At 41.6% G+C, this 23,253-nt stretch overlaps 1 protein-coding gene across 5 annotated transcripts in view; it reads right to left on the reverse strand.

The window, feature by feature from the left end:
- CACNB2 (calcium voltage-gated channel auxiliary subunit beta 2) overlaps nt 1-23,042 on the reverse strand; it is a 382,570-nt gene extending 359,528 nt beyond the window's left edge. For 2 of the 5 annotated variants that reach the window (XM_041767556.1, XM_041767558.1), the window contains exons 1-2: nt 22,758-23,042; nt 13,443-13,535 (exon numbers count right to left, since the gene is read on the reverse strand). In XM_041767556.1, coding sequence (XP_041623490.1) covers nt 13,443-13,535; nt 22,758-22,886 — 222 coding nt within the window. In that variant the 5' untranslated portion in view covers nt 22,887-23,042. Of the gene's footprint in view, nt 1-13,442; nt 13,536-22,369; nt 22,612-22,757 lie in introns of those variants that run through there. The other 3 variants (XM_041767555.1, XM_041767560.1, XM_041767557.1) reach the window with 3 other exon arrangements.
- Between the last annotated feature and the right edge of the window lie 211 nt (nt 23,043-23,253).

Genomic DNA, 23,253 nt, shown 5'->3' on the forward strand with positions numbered 1-23,253 from the left:
CTCTGCTTAGATTCACTACCTTTGAACACCTCTCTTTCTTCCTGTATATTCAATACTTAAGAGGTGGACCCTCCTAATTCCTGGATGGAGCTGGAGCTCTGCTTGAACAGGGTGGAAGTTCAAGTGAATTCAGTGAATTTGTCTTCAAATACGTACACAAGTAAGTAAGGACGGGTAAAGAGAAAGTAGTACAAATAAAGCCGAGCAGAGTCAGAAAGTACATGCACACCCGGCCTGTTTCCAGTGTACGTTTTACACTGACACGAACAAAAGCTCAGAGACACCGTTTCACAAGAAAGTACAGACACCTTCAAATGCTGAACCCAGAGTCACTTTTCTGCTTTGAAAAAATAGGACTAAACACTTATGTCTGGTCCCGTCTTAAACAACTGTGTTTGAAAATCAGGCTGCATGCAATCTTTTTCTTTTTTGTAAACCACTAAAACACAGTGTATTACATTCGTAGTACTTATCACGTCTTCAGGATGCTGATGCCTCTTATATGAACTGCACTAGAGGGAAACCATGGAAAACGACAGTAAAACTGTTTTGATCTGTTTTATAGGAAGACTGTAAACATCTCCCCAAAGACCATTAGCACGCAGGGCTGTCTAACAAATACTAAGCAATTCTTCTTCCAAAAGAGGGTAATTAGAGAGGGTAAAGGGCAGTGTCTCTTGGTAACCGAATAATCTAATTTTCTCAAACAACTGCTCTCCCACAAACAAATGGCCTGAGGCAGAAAGAGAATGGCTGATTTTCAACTTATATGACCACTAATGACTACTCCCCCTCAGGGGAGAATGGCTGTTCGTCAGCACCCTGGCTCAAAGGGGTTTGCCCAAATTCACTGAAAGAGCCACAAGGTAATATTAAGAGAAGCAGCTGCTCAGGACTATAAACCCTCTAACCTTTGTCAACTTGACATCTGTGAGGAAAACCTATTTGTATTGTAGTTGTACATGGTTTTATCTGTTGGAAAAGCCTTAAAAAATAGAGAGTCTTAAGAGAGTTTTTTAATGCCAAATTCTAGAATAAAATTACCAGTTGAAAACATCAACCTTTGCCTCCCAGCTCTGCTTTTATTAGGCACTTTGACCCCAGAAACATCTTCTGAAGAGGCAGGCAGGCAGGACGCTGTGGAGGGAATCTCTGAGAGAGAAATCACTCCTCTGTGGGCTTTGGTTCAGCAGACACAGCTTTGTCATCCCTGCCCTGGGGTCCTGGGCTCTCACAGAGCTTCTGCCTTTAGCCCACTCAGCACTCCGCCCTCTCCCTCCTATCCCACTGCTTCCCCTGCCCTCAACTATTTTGAAATTGTACAAAACCATAAAAAAAAAAAATTAAAGGCATGGTACAGTTAATGTAGCCTCTGCTTAGACTCACTACCTTTTAACAGCTCTCTTCCTTCATATATATTCAATACTTAAGAGGTGGACCCTCCTAATTCCTGGATGGAGCTGGAGCTCTTGGGGCCAGCTCAGCTCTTAGGACCCAAGAGGATGACCTGCTCTTGGCAGAGCCGTGACGTGGCTCATGTGGCTGGACCTCTAGCCTTCCACACATGGTCACATAATTGCTGGCTCTGGCCTGATGACCCAGACTTTCTTCCAGATTTTCAGCATCAGTATGACCTAAAGTCTCTCATTGCCCAAGCAAACATCTAAACATCCCCAAGAGTATATTAATTTGATTTAATAATTACTATTAATTATTAGTAATTATTAGTAATTACTAATAATTACTATGTACTTGTAAGTGTATGAACTTGGGCAAATTAATTAACTTAAGGCCTCGATTCATCACCTGTTAAATGGGAATGCTGATAGCACCCGCCTCAGTGAGTTGTGTTAATGATTAAATAGAGCATTTACCAGAGTGGCTGGCACACCATCAGTATTCAATAAAAGTTAGCTATTACTATGGTCTTCATTCAAATAAGTTCTTTGACGGGATTAGTTTCCAATGAGCTGACCCATCAGTGCGTTCTTTTAAACCTTCTCTTACCCCAGATGTTGCAGCATAACTCCTGGCACAGAAGCCCTGTGATCTGGTGCCTCCGACATCCCCCCCAGCTCGTTCCCCATTCATCTTTCCATTCATCCAGATTTCGCAAACATGAGTACTTACATCCCCCAAATACACTGTGTGCTTAACATTTTAAATTATTCTTAATTTAATTTTAAAAATTAATTTGTTTTTTTATTTCAAATTAAATTTTAAATTGTAATTAAAAATTTGAATATAAATTATTCTTGGCATAAATGCTCAAATACTTTTTATTCTTACTATTCAGAATAACATATTTCCTCAGGGCTCATGGCAGGACCCTCTTTTGCTTCTCTACTCTAATGCACACATCCTCGAAGTTCACAAATGGCTATATCTGTGTCAGTAAGTCATGCATCGGTTTGCTTCCTTCCTGGTGGCTGCTGCCTACCTAATTTTTTTCTTTCTGACCCTTTCTCATCCCTTGATCCCTTCCAGGTAATAGTGCTTAATCATGAGCAAGCATTAGAATCCCTTGGGAATTGTTTCCAAAATGCACATACCTAGTGCTCTGATGCAAACAACATACTTGATCATGAAATCTTTAATAGAGATTTCTAGACTGGGCTTCTTAAACACATTCTGCTTAGTGAAGGAAAATTACTTGAAATAAGACCTTGAAGAGTAAATAATGTTCTTTAGCATGTTCCTCACCTTGGTGAACCAGTAAGTATCATCAAATAAATCAGCAAGAGAAGACATCAGATCTTTGATTTTTTTCCTCATAAGTAGCTAATACATGACAGGGCATTCTGACCCACCATGTGGTTTTTCTCATTGCTACAGCTCTCCTTGGAATTGTCTGAGAGAAAGATTAAGTGAGGAACTTAATTCCTCATTCTTCTTGGTATTAAATGTCTATAAGCTAGAAGTCATAACTGCAAAAACTCAACAGAGTTAATCATTCACTGTGAGAAATGTATGTATAAAAATTATTTTTCAGTAGCTCAAACCTTGATACATATGAGGGATACTAATTTAGGCTATATGATTACATTTTAAAATATAGCTCTGTTTTTACTTTTTATGTTTTTTTAAAGATTTTATTTATTTATTTGAGAGAGAGAGAGCATGCACACACAAGATTGGGGGAGGGGAGAAGGAGAGGGAGAAGCAGACTCAGCTGAGCAGGGAGCCCAATGCAGGGCTCTAGGTAGGGTCACAATACCTAGACTCTCAGGATGTAGAAGAGAAAGCTTTTCTACACCTGCAGAAATAATTCTGGGTTTCCAAATTACATTTTTATATCAAGAAGGGAAAACAGACATGCAAAGACAAAACTGCCTCAATCCACAAAATAACGAAAGAAAGCAGAGTTAAGGTGAAATATCTTCATCAGAAGCCTGAACAATCATGCTGTCCCCTGGGCTACAGGTCTCCAGGAATACAGCAGAAGGAATGGGTATTAGAACTTCCCTACAGACACCAACCACATAAGGAAATCTCAAAGGGAGATGTGAGGCCCTGAGCCAAGATAATTCTTTAAAACTTGACAGTTTTGGAGGGACAACACAGAAAGTGAGATGGTGGTAGGGGACAGGGACTTCCTGTGGGGCTTCAGCTACATTTTCCTAATTATGCATCCATGGAAGCCTCAAGAAAGGTTCTCCCCTCCTCCCGTGACCATTCTTCTGTTTTTTCCCCCCCTTCTATATGGTCAAACTCTAAAACAAACAGATGATGAAAGGAAGCATGGTAAGACATGAGGTAGGGGCAGGGGGGCTGGGTTACTTTCTCCACCTCAGGTCTTTGTAAGAAACACACACGCCTGGTCACGAATGTGGAATAATAATGAGATAGAATTGGAATACTTGCTTGTTGAACTGGACCATAGCAAATATTTTTGAGACATAAGCCAAAATCTCAGAAAGAACTTCCTTAGCATCTGATAGTCATCAGACATGAAGATTTCCAGAAACAAATCAATAAGGAGAGAAGCTGACAATATTTCCATCTATAAAAGACGATTCCTTGGTTGGACCAGACTACTATTTTGGGTATGATGCCTGTGAAGACCTAAGACTCATGAATAATTAACTTTAAACTAATAAGTGATCTTCGGTGGTACGTCTCAAAGTTTGGGGGTCCACGGAAACATGTACTTTTGGTATATTCAGTATTTAATGAAACTCCATTTGCTTAGTTATACCAGCTACTCCCTATAAGATCACTTGTAAATTCTCAATCTCGCGAGGCAACTTTGGTCTATGACTTCTAAGTATGCATAGACTGGCCAAGCAGAAGATGAATAATAATAGCCAAAAATGGGGTGTAAGTGGAAAGTATATTGTAATTTGAAACATCTGGGAGTCAAAGAAACTGAAAACACCTGCAGAAATAATTCTGGGTTTCCAAATTACATATTTATATCAAGAAGGGAAAACAGACATGCAAAGACAAAACTGCCTCAATCCACAAAATAACGAGAGATCTTAATTGAACCTAGTTCACAGAGGAGGCGTTCCAAATACACGAAGACAGACTGAGAATGAGGCAGATTTCATATCTCGTCATACCCGTTCTCCCACAAAAAACTATGTTAAAAAGGCCATTTTAAAGCTAATTACACCAAGTACAAATATTTAACTTAAGTTTTAATACTTTCTAAAATATATATGTCTCCTGAAAGAAGAAATAAAACATTCATGGCAGCACAGAGATTTACACTACAGAAAGAACAAGGGAATTCTTTACTGAAAAGCTCAATATTTTTCTGTTGAGGTATTTAAGAAGAGTTCTTAAGCGGCCTCCGAACAGGTCCTGCCATTCACAAAACCCAGGTGAATGTCTAACAGGACAGAAGGCCATTTACAGGAAGTCACAGCGGCAATAAATCTACCGCATTATTATTTATAGTTGTGTTTGTGACGAATACAGCATAACAAGGCAACAAGCCAGTATTTAAGGGCTGAAAGATTTATCCAACCTTAAACATATCAGTCTATGCAGGCCTGGAGTCTGTAATCATTATCACAATTTAATCTGTCTTTGCAAAACAAAACTAAAAAATAGACTGTGTGTCTCTGTGATTAATCGTTCATATTTAAAGCCAATCTGAACTAATAAAAGATCCAAAAAGCAGCACCGAGAACATGGGACTGGTAGAGGATGGAATTTGTTTGGAATACCATGTTCTGAAAGTGTCATGCAACCTTCTGTTAAATATTTGGTTCATTCCATTTTGTCATCCTGATTTGTATTCTGGAAGCTCTTAGAAGCTACAGGATTATTTCGTTACAACCACAACATATGTTGGCAAGCACAATCCCGGATCAGTTGCAGAGTTCTCTCTGTGAGCCCCCAAAGAATAATGGCACTTGGAAATTCCCAAAAAGAGTCGCTGATTTCTAAGGTGGAAGTCTCTGCCGAAAAGACACCAGTTGGCACGACAAGGCGACCTGTGAAAACTGTCAGTGGCAACAGTGTGCGAGGCTGGCCATGGACAGCAGAGCATGTAGCAGGGCTCCGACGACGGTGGAGTCTCAATGAAAGTTGCCATGCTGTGGAGTCGCCCAAATAAAGCAAACTGGCAGGCATCCGCTTAGCATTTGGTGTTCATCTCAGGAATCCTGCCAGGTACATAAATGTAGCCAGGGAGGACACATGTCTTTGAGAAAATGAAGAAATTTAAAAGAGAGAGAGAGAGAGAACAGAAGAGAGCTGAGTGGGCTAAGAAGTGGTTACTAACACTGCCCTCTCCACCCCCCATGAGCTGCTCTAACTTTGAAGACCAGCGCTCCCTTGCAGACGTACATAGCTTCCCCCGACCTTGGCAGGATCAAGGAATTTATACAGTTAGCAGTTCTTGCACAATCTCTTGAAAAGAACAGCACAAATATTCTAGCCTTCTATGCCAGGCAGGCCTTGTTAATCCTTTCCACCTATTTTTCTTCCAGTAAATTAATTTCCTCGCTTAGGTTCTGGTGCTCAGATAAACTACCATTCTTCTCCTTTTCTCCTCCTTCCACAACAGACCTCTGGGATCAATCTTTCTTTCTTTCTTTCTTTCTTTCTTTCTTTCTTTCTTTCTTTCTTTCTTTTTTTTGGTGATGAAGTTGGGAGGCAAGAGCTACATTATCTGAAAACTTAATTATGGTAATAGACTATAGACAAGGCACTACATGCAAAATATTTTAAGAATGGTAGGTTTTCCAGCATTAGGATGATGATAAATGAAGTTCTTTTATCGATGTATCTGTTCACGACACAGAGCCAGAGTACAAAGAGTTTTTCCCTGAGTTGAAGACAACCTCGGTATCTTAATTATCTTAATAAATCCAGGACAACTTTATGTGCTAAATACTGTTTGGTACATAAACAATTTGAACAATAATCTTCATTAATTCTAACGAGGGTGCTGAGAAGTCACGTTTAACACTTTCTGCCTCTTACTAAATTAAAACTGAAATGCCTATTTATAAAGCAACAGCCCCGAAGAACTAAAAAAGCATTCCTAATGGGCCTACTGTAAACCAGGTGCTGTGTACACACCTAGTGTTACCCAGATTCACAACAAGAATGATTCACGGGCCAGCCTCTGAGGGAGCCTCTGCTAGGCCTCAAAAAGGACCAGTGTGACATTGCAGGTGATTTGGACTTGAGTCCATGTCCAAGTTTATTAAAAAGAAAAAGGGGACTTCCAGGATTCTAAGTGTGTGCTCCTGTGACTTCAGTGGGAGGAAGGGGAAAAGAAACTTTTGCATTGCTCCTTCTCTACTTGTCGCTGCTGATATGGGAGGTAGAGTGTGCGGAATGATAGCACAAACTGGACCTGGAGTGACCTTTGATGAAAGAAGTAAGGGAATAATACTGGTTTGTGTTTTTGTTTTTTAAATCATGGTGCCTGGGGTATGTTTACAATGCTGAAGATATCCTCGCCTTCCAATGGGGAAGGAAGTTAAAAGAATATTGACTTTGTATGTGTTCATCCTAAAAACACTAGTAGAAATCTTTCTACATGTTAGCTGAAAGAATAAAACACTTGTTGATGTTCTGTGTTTGCAGCTTTTGTTACAAGGAGATGTAGCATATCCAATAAAAGTGAGAATCTGGGGTCAGCCACCTGGATTCAAATTATAACTCCAACCCTACTTACAATGTGACTGTGAACAAGTTACTTGACGTCTCTGTGCCTCAATTTTTCTTATCTGTAAAATGGAGATGCAGAGAATATACAGTAAACACTCAATATTTTTATTATTTTATTTTAATATTATTATTTCCTCCACTGTTGTCTATCTCTTATTCAGGTTTTGTTTTGTTTTGTTTTTGAGAGAGAGAGAGAAGGGGAGAGGGAAGGGCAGAGGGAGAGGGAGAAAGAGAATCTCAAGCAGATTTCTTGCTGAGTGCTGGGCCCAACATGGGACTCAATCTCATGACTCGGAGATCATGACCTGAGCCAAAAATCAAGAGCTGGACACTTAACTGACTGAGTCACCCAGATGCCCCTTATTTGGGTTTTAACCAATGTTCTTAATGGGTAATAATATTTATAAGTAATAATAATAAACTCTTCAATAGTGCTTCCTAGATGCCAGGTACAGTTCTAAGCAATTTACAAGTTTGAACTCACGTAATCCTTTCAACTAACTTCAGAGGTAGGCACTAGTTCCCAAAGAAAAACACTGGGGTATAGAAAGATTAAGCTACTTATCCAAAGGCTAACTAGTCAGTAGCAGAGCCAGAATTCAGATCTACCTCAGAGTCTAGTCCCATAAGCATGAGCCCTAACCACTAACCTCCTTCTTGAAAAGAAACCATTTTAAATAAGTCTCCCAACATCATAATTCACACAAAAGAGAACTACGGAAATTTTAGGTTCAGTTTGTTGAAAACATGTATTGCATATAGGTTAACATTTCAACTGCAACACAAAGCAATAAGACTTTTTAAAAATGCCACATTTAACTTTCCCTCCAATTAATGGTTTTAGGAAACATTAGGAAGGACAAGTTCTTCATTGAAATGCTTGATACATAAGGTGAGCTAGGTCATCCCTTGACAACAAGCTCCTTTAGGGTAGAAGCCACAAGAACCTCGTTTCCCACAGCCCCTGGAAAGCTGCACCAATAATATGTCACACATAGCCAACAACCCCTGTGGATGGGAGACCTCTGACCAGGGCTCTGGTCCTCTCCTGAGCCCCAGCATAAAAGTGATGTCCTGTGGGAAATTAACCACACTCAGGTGGGAAGTCATCCTCCAATCCCTACTTTTTTAATTTAAATTCAATTACCCAATATGTAGTACAACCATTAGTTTCAGCTGTAGAGTTCAATAATTCATCAGTTGCATATAAAACTCAGAGGTCACATGCCCTCCTTGATGCACATCACCCAGTTGCTCCGTTCCCCCTATCCCCTCCCCTCCAGCAACCCTTAGTTTGTTTTCTATAGTCAAGAGTCTCTTATGCTTTGTCTCCCTCTCTGATGACTTCCCATTCAGTTTTCCCTACCTTCCCCTGTGATCCTCTGTGCTGTTTCTTATATTACATATGAGTGAGACCATACAATAATTATCTTTCTCTCATTGACTTATTTTGCTCAGGATAAAACCTGCCAGTTCCATCCACATCAATGTATATGGTAAGTATTCATTCTTTCTCTCCAAACCCCACTTTGAAATATCATGACATCAAATAGGTTAATGACATGAAGGACCAGAAGATTGTTCACTTGGTTAACTTAGGGTGAACTGATCAACTAATAAAATGGAATCTTGATCTATGACTCTAAAAATTCTTTCATGGCATCTGTTATCCTGCTTCAGGACTTAAAGCAGAAGCATATCTATAAGCAATGTTTCCTTAAGACTAATGATTCTTCTTACAAAATAACTTCAGTTAGAACACAGACAAATGATGGCTAAAATAAATATACAACAGAAAGTTTGGAAAAAAACAAAACCATGGGAAAAAATGCCTCTCACCCTTTTACTTTATTGTCTTCACATAGCTCCAGCTATGTATTCCAGTATGTTTCAACATTTTCCAACAAATGGTTATAATTTTCATCAACTAGCCATAGGTCTAAAATCCAGAACAGGTAAATTGTGACTTAGTTACCAGGGAAATGGATATTAATACCACAATGAACTACTACTACACGTCACAAGAATGACTGAAATGAAAAACATTAACAATGCCAAGTGATGGCAAAGATATGAATATGATATGAATGTGAATATGATATGAATATGATATGATATGACTGTTCCCACTACTTGTGAGAGTGCATACTGGTTCAACCACTCTGAAAAACTGGCCTGCAATGTTTAGTTAAGTTAAACATATGCATACATAGGGCCCAGCATTCCACTCTATTCACAGAACAAAAATGCATAAAACCATACCAAAAATACATACCAAAGGAAGATGCAGGAATATGCAGGCAGCATTACTCTGAATAACCTCAACTGGAAATAACCCAATGTTTAGCAACAGTAAAGTAGATAAACGGTTGTGGTGTATTCATACCATAGAATGCTGTACAGCAAAGATTTACCAACTATTACAACATACAACATCAACATGCATGAATAAAATGATCATAAGGTAGAATGAAAGAATTCAGGCACAAAATGATTCCATTTATTTAAAACCCCAAATACAGGCCAAATGAATTTATGGTATGAGAAGAAAAAATGGTTGAGAAGAGTCAAAAGGGGGAGTTCAGTCTGCTGGTGATACTGATTTCTTGATCTGAATGGTAGTAACATGGGTGCTTACTTTGTGAAATCTTACCAGACTGAACACTTATGACTTGTGTATTTTGAGGCATATATGTTACATATCAATAAGAATGTTTACTTTATAAATAAAGAAAGAAAGAAATGCCTATTTTCCAAGTCCAATTATATATACACTTATATTAGTCTATTACAGCTGCCATAATATCACCACAGATTGGGTGGCTTACCCAACAGAAATTTATTTTCTCACAGCTCTGGAGGCTGGAAGTTCATGATCATAGCGCTAGCAGGGTTGGTTTCTGGTGAACCCTCTCTCCTTGGCTTGCAGATAGTTATCTTTCTCACTATGTCCTCGCATGGCTATTTTATTGTACATGCACAGTCGTCAAACCTCTCTCTTAAAAGGATACCAGTCCTTATAGGGGCTCATTTAACCTTGTTTCCTCCATGTAGACCCTCCAAATACAATCAACACAGGAATTTGGGGGAGATACAACTCGTTCATAAGAAATTCTTATGATATTCTGTTATTTATTTTTGAAATTCTTAATTACTTTTTTTACATGAAATTTTCACATTTTCAATCTCAGAAGCTTTCTAAAGTATCTAGTAGTTCCCAAATAGTTTTAGCGGTCTTTACAAATAAGGATGCCTGGGTAGCTCAGTGGTTGAATGTCTGCCTTTGGCTCAGGTTGGGATCCCGGGGTCCCAGGATCAAGTCTGCTCCCTGCATGGAGCCTGCTTCTCCCTCTGCCTGTGTCTCTGCCTTTCTCTCTCTGTGTCTCTCATGAATAAATAAATAAACTCTTTTTTAAAAAGTCTTTACAAATAATATATTTGTAAAAATAAAATTCTAAGGTTTCAAAGTTATATGGAATTTTTAATTCAAGGGCAGGAATATAATCTAACTATAAGATATTTTTAAATAGATCCCACTCACAGTGACTATTTTTCCAATACCAACTTTACATATGCCCCAGGCAAGTAACATATACTGACACAAGTCACTTGTTTAACAAAACGTCTACTTATGATAAAAAGAAAATACTTAAAACATGTTCTTCCAGATTATTTAAAAATCTAACATATGCTTATTGCTACTATCCACCATGCATTTCTTAAAACACTCTGATGATACCATTTCTATTTAATGTCGAACTATGTCAAGGTAGCTTTTGCTTATTTTCAAATAGCAGCAAAATAGGAATGCTGCTTTAAACAAAACAGATTAAATTCTCAAAGGAAAACTATAGTTTTGAACTCAGCATTCTTGCCGAAGACTCTGGTTTTCCTTCTGTGATGGAAGCTGGCACTTGAGGGTTCTTGATGCCTGTGTAATCGTTATTCCAAATCCATGCCTTAGTGGGCGCCCCATTCTGCCAAGATTCAAAGAAGATGGGCTTTATTCCAAGGAGATGGACCTTTAGGATAGATTCTTTTTGGCTTCTGAAATGCTCACATATGTTTTGGCAATATATATCTAAATTTACATTAAGTAGTTTAACAGTTCTCTTTATTATTTTTTTATTAAAGATTTTTAAAAATTTATTCATTTGAGAGAGAGTGAGAGAGCATGAGCAGAGGGGAAGGGCAGAGGGAGAGGGAGAAGCAGACTCCCCTCTGAGCAGGGAGGCTGAAGATGACGTGGGGCTCCATCCCAAGACCCCAGGATCAGGACCTGAGCCAAAGGCAGATGCTTAACCAACTGAGCCACCCAGGCGCCCCTCTCTTTATCATTTATAATTGTGTTTCAAGCACAGAATCTCACACACATCACCAGTAACAGAGTCAAAAGGAAGTGATCATGACCAAAAGCAAATTCCAGGGAAGGTATATGCAGTGCAGCAATCACTCCATAATGAATGAATTTAATGAATTAAGTTCCCAAGACACTGTGAAAGGGGGATTCACAAGCCTGAGACAACTGGAAAATGAAGTCCAGCGATTGTCTTGAAATGACATTTTTACAGAGCAAAAAATGGGCAATAATGGGCTTTGTACTACTAACTTCTATTCACAATACCTTGCTCACTTGAAACATCAGTTTTTTTTTCCATGTAATCTCCACAAGCTGCCTGTCATTTCGTGTGGTTTTGCTGCAACTACTACACGTCCTAAGAAGCTTACTCTTTTCTGCTTCAGGTCCTCCACTATGCAGCACTGGGATGGTGACTCACGGTTGTGGATTCTCACTCCTCTGGTTCAATCTCCTCATCCCAGAGGCAGAATAAATACGGATGCTTGAGATGGAAAAGGCTCTGGGTAACTTTCCTTTAACTGACTCACTGAGGCTAAGGGACTATTTCTCAAGACCATTCATTCTCAGGACCATGACGTCCAAATTCTGCCCACGATGACATCAGGCCAACGCACACACCTTTGGCTCCTCTTCTACCCTTCCCAGCTCCTTCTGACACCACAAAAACACAGCTCTAGGGCTGGGCCTTGCTTGGCTCCATCTTCTTTTCTCTTTCTAAATGGTTCTTAGTAAAATAGTTCCATTCTTTCTTCACCGACTCCTTTCCTAACTTCCTGCGACTGAAACAATTCTTAATTGGCACAGACCAGAGGCAACATTTTTCCAGTTGCCTTATGTTACTCAGACATACCTTTGGCATACTTGACATTGCAAGGTGATTGCTGGCAGCTAGAGAGGGATCATCCTTTGTTGGTGTCAGGAAAGTGTAAGGAGGCAGCAACCAGCAAAGACCAGAAGCCCCCCCTGGCAGAGCAGGTGAACAAATTTAAGCTCAACTGCTACTAAGGAACTGCGGTGAGGTAAGGTGTGGAGGCAGGGATGCAAGGAACAATGGAAGTGGCAACTAAGAGAAATGGAGCAGCTTTTCTGGTTGACCACCATTGCTTGGGGGAAGGAACTGCCACCAACACCCTACTTCTGGGCCTAGGAGTCAGAAACTGGGAGTCCCTCAGCCATGGAAGCAGGTTCTGTCTACCACTGTCCTGCCCAGTATCTCCTCGAAGGGTTAGATGAAGATACACCCCTATCCTTGACAAGACTTTAGACACATAACCTACTGTCCTCAGGAATCAGTTGCCTGTGTTCTTGCTCTGACCAAATCCCTTCAAGTGTTTATATGTTGAAGATGCTCACGCTGACTGTTTGGGGGACAGGTGCAAACTGCCGGACAGGAACACACGACATACTACCCGGAATAAAGGCTACGTCCCCAAAGGCAGTTTAAATTATTCCTCAAAGATATCACGTGCTTTATTTAACCTGAGTAGCCTCAGTCATTCCAAGACCCAGAGCGATTTCCTCTTTTGCAATCCACACCCCAAGAGAGAAGAAGAAAGCTCAAGTGAGAAGAACACCAGTATTTCAACTTCATAGCTGGAGATATGGATACCCATTGAGATGCCCTCTCTCCCAGCCAGAAAAAAACCCCAAATCTGTAATCATTTTTGCTGGAGCTCACTCATTCTGTTATAAAGAAATCCTTTCTCCTGGCAGTCCCCACTTGCCAGAAAAGGGTGCAATTATTACACGGTCTTACTTAAGATTCAAATATTTTAATTATCCCATGAAACTGCACACTATTCACTTCAACTACAAGTAGGTACAATAATGCCACATGAATCTGCAGGATAATGGTATAAAATCACCTTAAAAAAAAAAAAAAAGAAAACTAAAATCATTTGAATATACTTCTCCAAACCAGAAATTGAAAAGCTCTCTTTCTTACCTGACGAACAAAACTATTTGAGGTAGTGTCAGAGGAAGTGCTCCCATCAGATCCTTTAAATCTGTTTTTCCTTCTGGCTCCTTTTCCATATGACTACAAAAAAGAAAGAAAAAAGACAAATGAGAAATCTAGGCCCACTTCTAGAAGGAGTTTTGGTCAAAAACCAAAACATAAATTGCCATCTTAGGGACGTTGTATGAAAATTATTATTACTGGAATCACAAATATTTATGTCAGAATAGCAAGTTTATAGGGGAGAAAAGGTTTCTAAACAAAGGAGTTAATAACTCATGAATTAAAACAACTTCTGCTATCTGTTAGCCTATCGGTCATCAAGAGGCAAAGCCACTAAAGATAAAACATTTAAAAGCAAGCATTTCAGTGCAGGAGAGACCAGAGCTGCAGTGGTAAGGTGAGAGAAAAGGTAATGTGTCAAAGCTTCTTGGATAGCATGAATGCAACAGATTCGTGTGTAATGAAATGCTGTTCCCAGTGCCGCCGGGCCTTCGTATTTGCTTTTTTTATTTCCATGCCGTCGTTGTTTTCAAATATTTTATTTATTTGAGTGAAAGAGGGAACATGAGCAGAGGGGAGGAGAGGGAGAGGGAGAAGCAGACTCCTCGCTGAGCAGGGAGCCCAATTCAGGGCTCGATCTCAGGACCCTGGGGATCATGACCTGAGTTAAAGGCAGATGCTTAACCAACTGAGCCACCAGGGCACACTGCTTTTTTTTTTTCATGTTCTAATTTGTAATCCCATAGGTACTTGTAAGAACTGCATATGGTAGCTGAAGAACATTGTATAGTATGAATTCTGATTACCTTGAAATATATATATATATTTGTATACATAGACCTAGGTATATGTATATATACATGTATACATGGGTCTAGATGGAACATGTATGAAGCGTGCCAATTCCTCATATGATCGCATGAATCTAGAGATTGCTCTCAGAAGTGGTGAAAGAGCTAAGTAAGTAGCAGTGAATGCAATGAAATTACAACACCTCGTAAAAATCTCTGGCCCACTGTTGTACTGTTTGAATGTGATATGAGAATCTGGCTTTTTAACCACTTAGTGATTTTGCTTAGAATGCAAGAAAAATAAATCTGATAGAATAATAACAATAATTGAGACAAGCATTCAAGAAAAGATGTTTAAAGTAAGACAATCTGCTTCAATAACAGGACTGAGCCAAGCATGAACATATATGCAAATGAACTTGCTTTTTCTATTATATCTACTGTTTACATTCAGAGCACAATGAACAAACAATACATCAATCTCTGTTTAATTCCAGGCATAGACAGAGTTGTTGCAAATATTTAACATTAACATATGATTGAAAAATAGCTCGACACTGAGCTTTACAGTTCAATGTCCACGGGTTGGAACCCTGCTACAGCAGACCACGGGCAAATGCTTTAACGGTTCCAAACACTAGTCTTCTCATCCTTAAAATGGGGATATTACTGCTTACCTCACATGGTTAAGGATTAAATGAAATAACAGATTTATAGCCTTCGGTATAAGACCTAGCATATGATAAGGGCTCAGAATAATATTTTTAAAAGTAATATCCACGTTGGAAGAGTGGGGAGATTGGAAGAGTGGGGCAAAATTGGGGTGAAGTATGTAACACATTTAGAATGATTAAGCTCAAAGGGATTTCATTCGATTATCAGCATTTATGAAAGTTTGCTTTTTTTAAATCACTCTGTTCAGGTTTTGAAAATACTACTTTGTTATATTGATATACACATATGGTTTTCATTTCAAAAAAAGAAATATCTTATAAACCATAGTATATGTAGCACTTAGGCAAACGAAGATCTATTACAAACATTTGTGTTATGAGTAACTTAGATGACTTTGCAATCAGTGAGAGGCTGGTATAATCTTAAAGCAAAAATTTTTCTTGACCATGTTTGTTCTCTTTCAAGTATCTACGGGATTTATAGAATACAAATGTGTTTCCATGGCATTTAATTAACTCTCAACTTCATAAAAGGAAAGACAACCTAGGCTGGGCTTTCACAGTGTATTATACAAGGTTCTCCTCACTTAGCAGCTTATTCTTCTTACTTATGTAAACATTATTCAGTAAACTGTTGAAAAATAACATTCTTTCAAGAGCGTTCTTCCTTTTCCAATTATTATATAAAGGTTTGGACAGAAGTGTCTTCCAAAGCCTAAGAACACGAAAATAAAGCATGATAAGTTCTTTAAAATTAAAAACATTGTTTATATTACTGCACATGGATAAAGACTTATTACGCTTGAAAGCATTTTTTAAGGCCTAACATGTTTCTTAGGGAAGGGGGGGCAAACCTTTGTTAAACACACTATTTTTCTTTAAAAAAAAAATACCATTTTTCTTCATGAAGAGCATAAATTATCTTTGAGAACAAAGACAAAATATAATCTTACTCCATCATGATGTGTCCTCCTAGTACCATTTCAAAATGAGTGGAAATATACTCTGAAATTCTATCCTTGTCATTTGCTTCAGATTTTTCATGACAAAAAATGTTTTACTATTCAGCTGCTTTGGTGTGTAAGTTTTCTCATGGCTGCTCACAAACGCACAATAGGCACTGTGTAAACCACACAATATTTAAGACATTCAGTCCCAGAGGAGGAGACTGTTCTCGGCAAGAAATTAGACACATTTAAAAGTGTTTAGTTTTAAATATATGTTAATTTTTCCAGGCCCTTAGGAATACTATTCATAAACATTACTTCAGGTGCACTTAGCTACCTGTGCAACATACACCTACATATATAGGTATATACTATATAACATATATAATATGTTAGATTATCACAGTTTTCAACTATATTAAGGTACAGTTTGCACGCTGAAAAATAAAAGAAAAAAAACTATGGCTGAATCCCATGCCAACTGGTGATAATTTTGGAAAAAAATATACTCTCCTTTAATCACTTAAATTTATGGGGAATGCTTTACTCAAAGTATTAACTTGTTCATGTCTTAATAGTGTTGTAGCAAATCCTTATTCATTATTTATTAAAAGCTAAAATAAATAGATAGGCTTAATTACACCTCTATTCTGTTTTCTTATTCATTTCAGCAGTCATTTCTCTTCTATAGTCTCCTTTTTAAATTTTTAATGTTTTTTATAATGATATGCAAGATCAAGGGGAAAAAACTAAAGCATCTTTTGGAAAGCTAATACAGTCCACTTCAATGTACTTTAAAAAATGTTAGTGAAAATTTATACTACCATTACAAAACAAAGTTTCCTTTGATCCAATGCATATTTAAAATTAAGTCCATCTTGCTGGAATTACTGTTCTTTAGTTATTCTAAATCCTTGAAAATGAGAACTAGAGTGTTTCATCTGCAGGAATTTAAAAGAAAGGAAGAAAGGAAGAAATGAAAGAAAGAAAGAAAGAAAGAAAGAAAGAAAGAAAGAAAGAAAGAGAAAATAAAGGTCAAATCTTCCCCAAAATAGAAAAAGACAGGAAAGATTAATTATTCAAATATTTACTTGACTCAATTTGGAAACGAAATATAGTTTTCTTAGTTCAGGGGCTACTTCAAATGCAGCTTCTTTTGGGACCAGTGGTTTTTCTATTTCTTTTAGCAACACTAATTATATGAACACCCAATATATGAAACGGTTCACAATCAGAGTCATCCAGATTTCAAGTTAGTAAAAGGCAGAGGAGAAAGAGAGTTTGGGTTTGGCCAGAGTGCAAAGCATAACCCATGATACTCTGCTGGATACATGCAGACCCCTAAGCCCTTGGAGCACAGTCTGAAAAGCCACTAATTTCTATTTATTTCCTATTAGTTATATAAAGCTTCATGAAAACAAATTATGCCACTGTAGCAAAAACGAGAAAAAGAAAACTGTAAACCGAAAGTCTTTTACCTCTCCTAAAACATCGACAAAGCTAAGTCAGGTTTCAGAAGCTAGAAAAAAATTTTTAAGAAATTTCCACAGATACACAAGTGACTTATTAAAATGATATCCAACTTGTCTTGTGATGCTAAATATCAGCTTCGTGTAAATGAATGTCTTCCTTGATACTGAGTAACTTGAAATTGGACTGTAGTTTTCAAATCAGCAAACAAGTGTTCAGATTTCACAGGTAATTGAAATCTAATTTCTATATGATTGAAATTGACAACAGTAATTAATTTTAGAAGTTGTCAGTCAACTGGAGATTTGAGCCCAGCCCTGCACACAGAGTTGGCTTGGCAGACCCTGGGGACAGCTTCAAGAACGATGCCACTTCTGTGGTTGATAGATAGGGCGACAGTTCTCCCTACAAACTGCTCTCGGTGAGCATAATGCTGATACTTGAAATTAGTTTCCATCCCTCTCGATTAGCATTCATTGATATTTATCCCTTTGAATTCCAGACAAACGAAGCCAGAATGATCCATAGAGAAATCAGACATTAAATCTCATTTACTGATAGCTCAGTCTGAATGGGGGGTTGTCAAATCCGTTACTTGGAGTGAAGTAATTGAGAGTACCTCCCCAGGAAAAGGGGGGTAGGACATGAGTTCTTTTCAATATGGATCAGTTTACACAAAAGCAGAAAGGAATCCAGAGGCAGCATAAATAGAACTCTTGTGCAGGCCTAGGGGTAGAGAAGGAAGGACCAACCTTGCCTTCTTCATAAGCTACCTCCAGACAGGCCTGGAAAGAACTCTAAGACAGACTTAGTTACTTGTGGTGGTGTCGTAACTAATTCTAACTCCTCGTAACTGCAAGTAAGTGTCTGCTATGTATTATCTGCACCATATGGACATGGGCCGCAATCACAAATTAAAGAGTGCCACCACCCCCTCCAGGGTTAATGCATTTTGCTCAGCTTTTCTTGAAAGGACCACAGCTACATAGCTGTATAATTCAATGGAATTAAATCCAGCAAACAGGTAGGCTAGATCTTGATGCTATAGGAAAAGACAAAAAGAAAAGAGACATCAAGCCTACAAGACCAACCAAACCTCACATCACTCAATCAGATAGTACACTGAAATTTTCGCATTTGAAAACCCACTCGGAAATTCTGACTGGCATGCTTTCAGAATTCTCCCATGCGACACCAGAACAAAAATACCGTTCAAGAGCAAGGTGGTGGGGTGAAGGTTTGAACAAAACACAAGACCTATGATGAGCATAGTTGGAGACTGCAAACGACTGAGCTGGCCCTCTGACCTACAAGTGTTTCTGGAAAACCGTACTGACGTGGCTCAGTAGTCACAGGAGAACCGCTGCTGCTCTTTTTAGATAAAGCTCCTTTGCTACAGGGATTCAGGATGTTGCTGCCATTACCAGGCTGTATTACTACGACATGCTTGAAAAGCATCTGGCAAATTCAGCTGGGGTGGAACCAGCTGGGTTCTGTTGCTAGGAGCAAAACAAACAGGACCTCTGGTTACTGTCTGTTCATTTTCAGGTGTGGTTAGAGGTGCTGGTTACAATCTCTTGGAGGCCTAACGTGCTGAGATACTGCTGTTGTGTCTTGCCCATCTCCTCCTGCATCTCCATCCTTATTCTCCATCCCTTCCACCTGCCTCCCATCCACCCGGCCTCTGATCACCGTCAATTCGGCTCCCCAGAGATTTCCCAGGGCCATAATTCAGACTAACGAGTCCAACAGAAATATAATGCAGGCCACATGTCACTGAAATGTTCTCTTAGCCACATTACAGAGGGAAACAGCAACAAGTGAAACTAATCGCAAGCCTATATTGGATTTAAACCAACGTGTCCAAAATGTTATCACGGCAACCTGTCCTCAGTTTAAGAATCATCAAAGGCATGTCATGTATTCTCATTATTTCACATCGAGTCTTCGAAATTCGGTGTGTTTTTTACACGCACAGCACATCTCCGTTCAGGCGACATGTGGCTAGTGGCTATACTAGTGGACGATGCAGATTTGAAGCTTTGGAGGTGGAATATTAAACTAGCGGCCTGACTTTGGCGGGAGACTGTGTCCAAGTTTGCCCTGAAGCTGATCAGCAGGTTACCTAAAAAGCAATGTAATCTGCTTAAATCAGAACTTACAAGAATCTGTGGTTAGGTTGCCAACTCGCCTCTCACGTAGGAAATATATTCATGTTGTTTATGACCGTGTGCTGGAGGGAAGGCGCTGAAATGTAGGAGGGTGCCCTATCTCTAGGCAGGATTAGTAACCTCAAAAAGGAAAATGAGCCGTCTGTGACTCTACATCGTTTGCTTTGTTCAAACAGAACTAGTAATCAAATCCAGAGGTAAAACAGAGCAGATTCTTAAAACCAACGATTGCTCAGAGACAGCATTTGCAAGGGAAAAGTGTCATTTCTAAGTAGATTTACTATTACTCAGTATCACAAAAAAAAAGGGGGGGGGGTGATGTTCCTGAGACGGCCCCACTTTTCAGGCGGTTTTACTGCTGTCCTGTCACTGCTATCCTGTCCTGCCCAGAGAGATGGAATAGATGCCTTTGCCAAGCTCTCACAGCCCTATGATGCCATGATTTATTAGATATAAAATAAACACAGCAACGTTCCCCTCAAATAATCAAAGTGATATAAACACAATTCAAGGAAAACTGCTTTCATTTTTGGAAGGTAGAGCAAGCAAGGAGATGGATGCGGGTGCAGCTGAATATTTATACCTCTAACCTGCTTATAATAGCCTTTCCTCCCCTTTTCCTGTCTCTCGTGTATTTATGCACTCACTTGCCAGTTCCCGTCCATTGAGTCTTTGAAGTGTCCCATGCACGGGCCTGTCATATCCATTATCTTGCCTCTCCCTTTAGTTTAGGCCTTGTTATCTCTTGTCCAAACTGCTATACCAGTCTCCCGTCTGGCAGCTCCACCTCTGCACTCCTGAAACTCTAAAATACCTTCCAGAACATTCCCAGGTGAATCTTCTGAATGAGCTGTTACATAACTCTTTGGTTGAACCCCTTTCGTGGTTCCCGATCATTCATTACACCGCAGGTTCCAATGCCTCCAAGATGTGGCCTCAAATTGCCTTGTCGGTCTTACATCTAACTATGCCCTATCCGTACCTTTCCACACCCTCTTCAAGCTACACGTGATAAATAGAAGACTTACAACTTCCATGACTTTGCTTCCTATATGGCTTCCACCATCATTCTGACAATCTCGGATCAAATCTCACCCATCCCTGGAATCTTTTCTCGAAAGCCCCCTCTTCCACGAAGCCCTTAGAGATTACTCCGTATAGAATGCCTGTGATCTTTACTCCCCAGAAACCAGTACTTCCCCTATAGCCCTCTACCACACAACTGTCATTTGTCTGTCACACTTGTAGCCACCGGAATATCAGTTCTTTGAAGGCAGCAGTGCTGTCTCCTCACATCTGAATCATTTCCACACTGCAGTTAACAACAAATATTTGTTGGTTTGCATTTAATGACATAAATCACTACGTGAATGAAGTATTTCTTATCTAATTGCAGTCACACTTTCTGTCAGCTTAACTTTGATCACCAGGAATTCAGGAACTGTTTTTATCAGAAGAATAAAAATTTAAAAAAAACAAAAAAATCTCCAAAGGAAGGAAGATCAAAGGGGGGAAAATAGGGTCTAAACGTCTTTTCTTCTATCAAAAGTCAAGACCTTCATCCTGAAATAACTGAGTTCTCTAAGTACATTTCTCCTCTCATCTAACCTGATTAAGTGTCTAGATAAAATCAGGAGTCTAGAACAAAGGTGACATGTGCTGGTAAGAATTCAGGTCCCCTGGCAGAAACTAGATGGAAATGTAGGTGGTTAGTTACATGTCCTCCCTCTGTCTCAGCAGCCAAACAGCCCAAGGCCGACTAAAATCTAACTGTCCTACCCCTATGAAAGAAATGGGTTTCTGATTACACAACTTGTTGGTTTCTACATTTTTCCTCCATCTCAAATCAAAGCGAATTATGTATCTTAAGTTAGCAAGGTTATTTCCCAGTGGTCAAAAAAAAAAAAAAAACTCACTAAAGCTCCATGATTATGCCGCTGGAATGACCATTATTATTAACAGTATCAAAATATCTGGAGCAGTCCATTTCCATCCCCTACCAAAACAAGAAAGGCAACAAAATACGGGCAACCTTCATTAGGGAATCCTACTCCCGCACCCATTGCTACAGCAAATACTCCGCTATCTGTTGAGCATATATGAATATAAAATAACACATTTATAAGTTTTTTGGGTTGTTTTTTTTTTTTTTTTGGTAAATACAGAAATACGTAACCACCCCCATTTACAATCCAGCAAATGCAGGCTTGAAATCAACAAGCCCATATCGCAAAGGAGAGAGATTTTTTTTTTTTTTTTCCCCAAATGATGCTTGCAATAGAGCCCTAACCTCTTTCTTCCCAGCCGTCGCCCCGCAGCCCCGCAGCCCCGCAGCCCCGCAGCCCCGCAGCCGGGAGCCTGGAGTCCCTGCCCTGCCAGGATAAAAGTTGAGAGGCTCCTCACGGCGGAGCCCTGGAGGCGTCTGTAATCCAAACTGTACCTGCCAAAGCCTTACGTAAAAGCCGCCACCTTATCGTCGCCCAACGCCTAGCCCGGCATCTCCTGTTTCACAAGGAGCCGGGAACCCGCTCGCACCCGTCGCCGGGGAAGGTGGTCCCGGGCGGTCTGGACCTGGCCAGCGCTCCGGGGGGGCGGGGGGGAGGCCACGGAAAAACTTTGGCGCCCCCGGCTCGCGGGCTGCAGGGCGACGGGCGAGGGGCGCGGGGCGCGGGGCGAGGGCGGCGCGGGGCGAGGGCGGCGTCCAGGCGGCGGGGCGGAGGGCGCGCGGGGCGGAGGGCGCGGGGCGGAGGGCGCGGGCGCGGGCCGCGGCGCAGGGTCGCGCCCCCCGCCCAGCGCGGCTCCCAGCTCGCCCCCGGGGTGGGCGTCCGAGCCGAGCCCCTCCCGCCCGCCCCGACTCACGATCCTGAGCAGGTCCAGTCCGCTCGCCTGGTTCATGTCTCTCCATGTGCCTCTCCCGGGAAGGGGCGGGGGGGGGGGGGGCCGCCTCTGAGCCCCGGCGGGTCTCCCCCGCCCCTTCCCACTGGCTTTTCGGAAGCGGAGAAAGATGGAAGCCGCAGGAGAGCGGGGGACCGGCGACGAGGGGCAGGGTCCCCGGCGCGGGGAGAGGAGAGTGGGCGGCCGCGGGCGAGGCGGGGTCGGGGGACCCCGGCGAGGCGAGGCGAGGCGAGGCGAGGCGAGGCGAGGGATCGCGGCGGAGGGCGAGGGGAGGGGGAGGGGCGGGGAGGGGCGGGGAGGGGGTCGGCGCCCCCGCGGCTCACAAAGAAGGAGCAGGCGCGGCCCCGGCTACCTGTGCGGCCGCTCCGAGCGCCCCCGCGGGCGCCGCGCTCTCCAGCAGCTCCATCGGGATCTCCTGCGCCGCCGCCGCCGCCGCCGCCGCCGCTGTGGGAGGCGACTTGGACATGTCGCTCTGGACCATTGGCGAAAAGTCGGCTGGAAGCTAGCAGCCGGCCCCTGGCGGCGGGTCCCCTCCTCCGCTCCGCTCCCCCCCCGCGCCCCGCCGCCCGCTCCGGGGCCGCTCTCAGGGCGCGGGACGCCGCCGGGCGGGCTTGGGAGGCGGGCGCGGGGCGCGGGGCGCGGGCGCGGGGCGGGCGCGGGGCCGGGGGCGGGGCGGGCGGAGCGCGGGCGGCGGGGACGCGAGCGGCGGGCGCCCGGGAAGGCCCCCGCGGGAGGGGCGGGGGCGGGGGGCGGGGGCGGGAGCTCGGGGCGCGCGAGCCCGCGGGGAGGCGCGCCGGAAAGCGAGAGTGACAGGGCGGCCGAGCGCCGCGAAGTTCCCCGCGGGGGGC

This window comes from Vulpes lagopus, chromosome 8 (genome assembly GCF_018345385.1).
Source record: "Vulpes lagopus strain Blue_001 chromosome 8, ASM1834538v1, whole genome shotgun sequence".
Lineage (NCBI taxonomy): Eukaryota > Metazoa > Chordata > Mammalia > Carnivora > Canidae > Vulpes > Vulpes lagopus.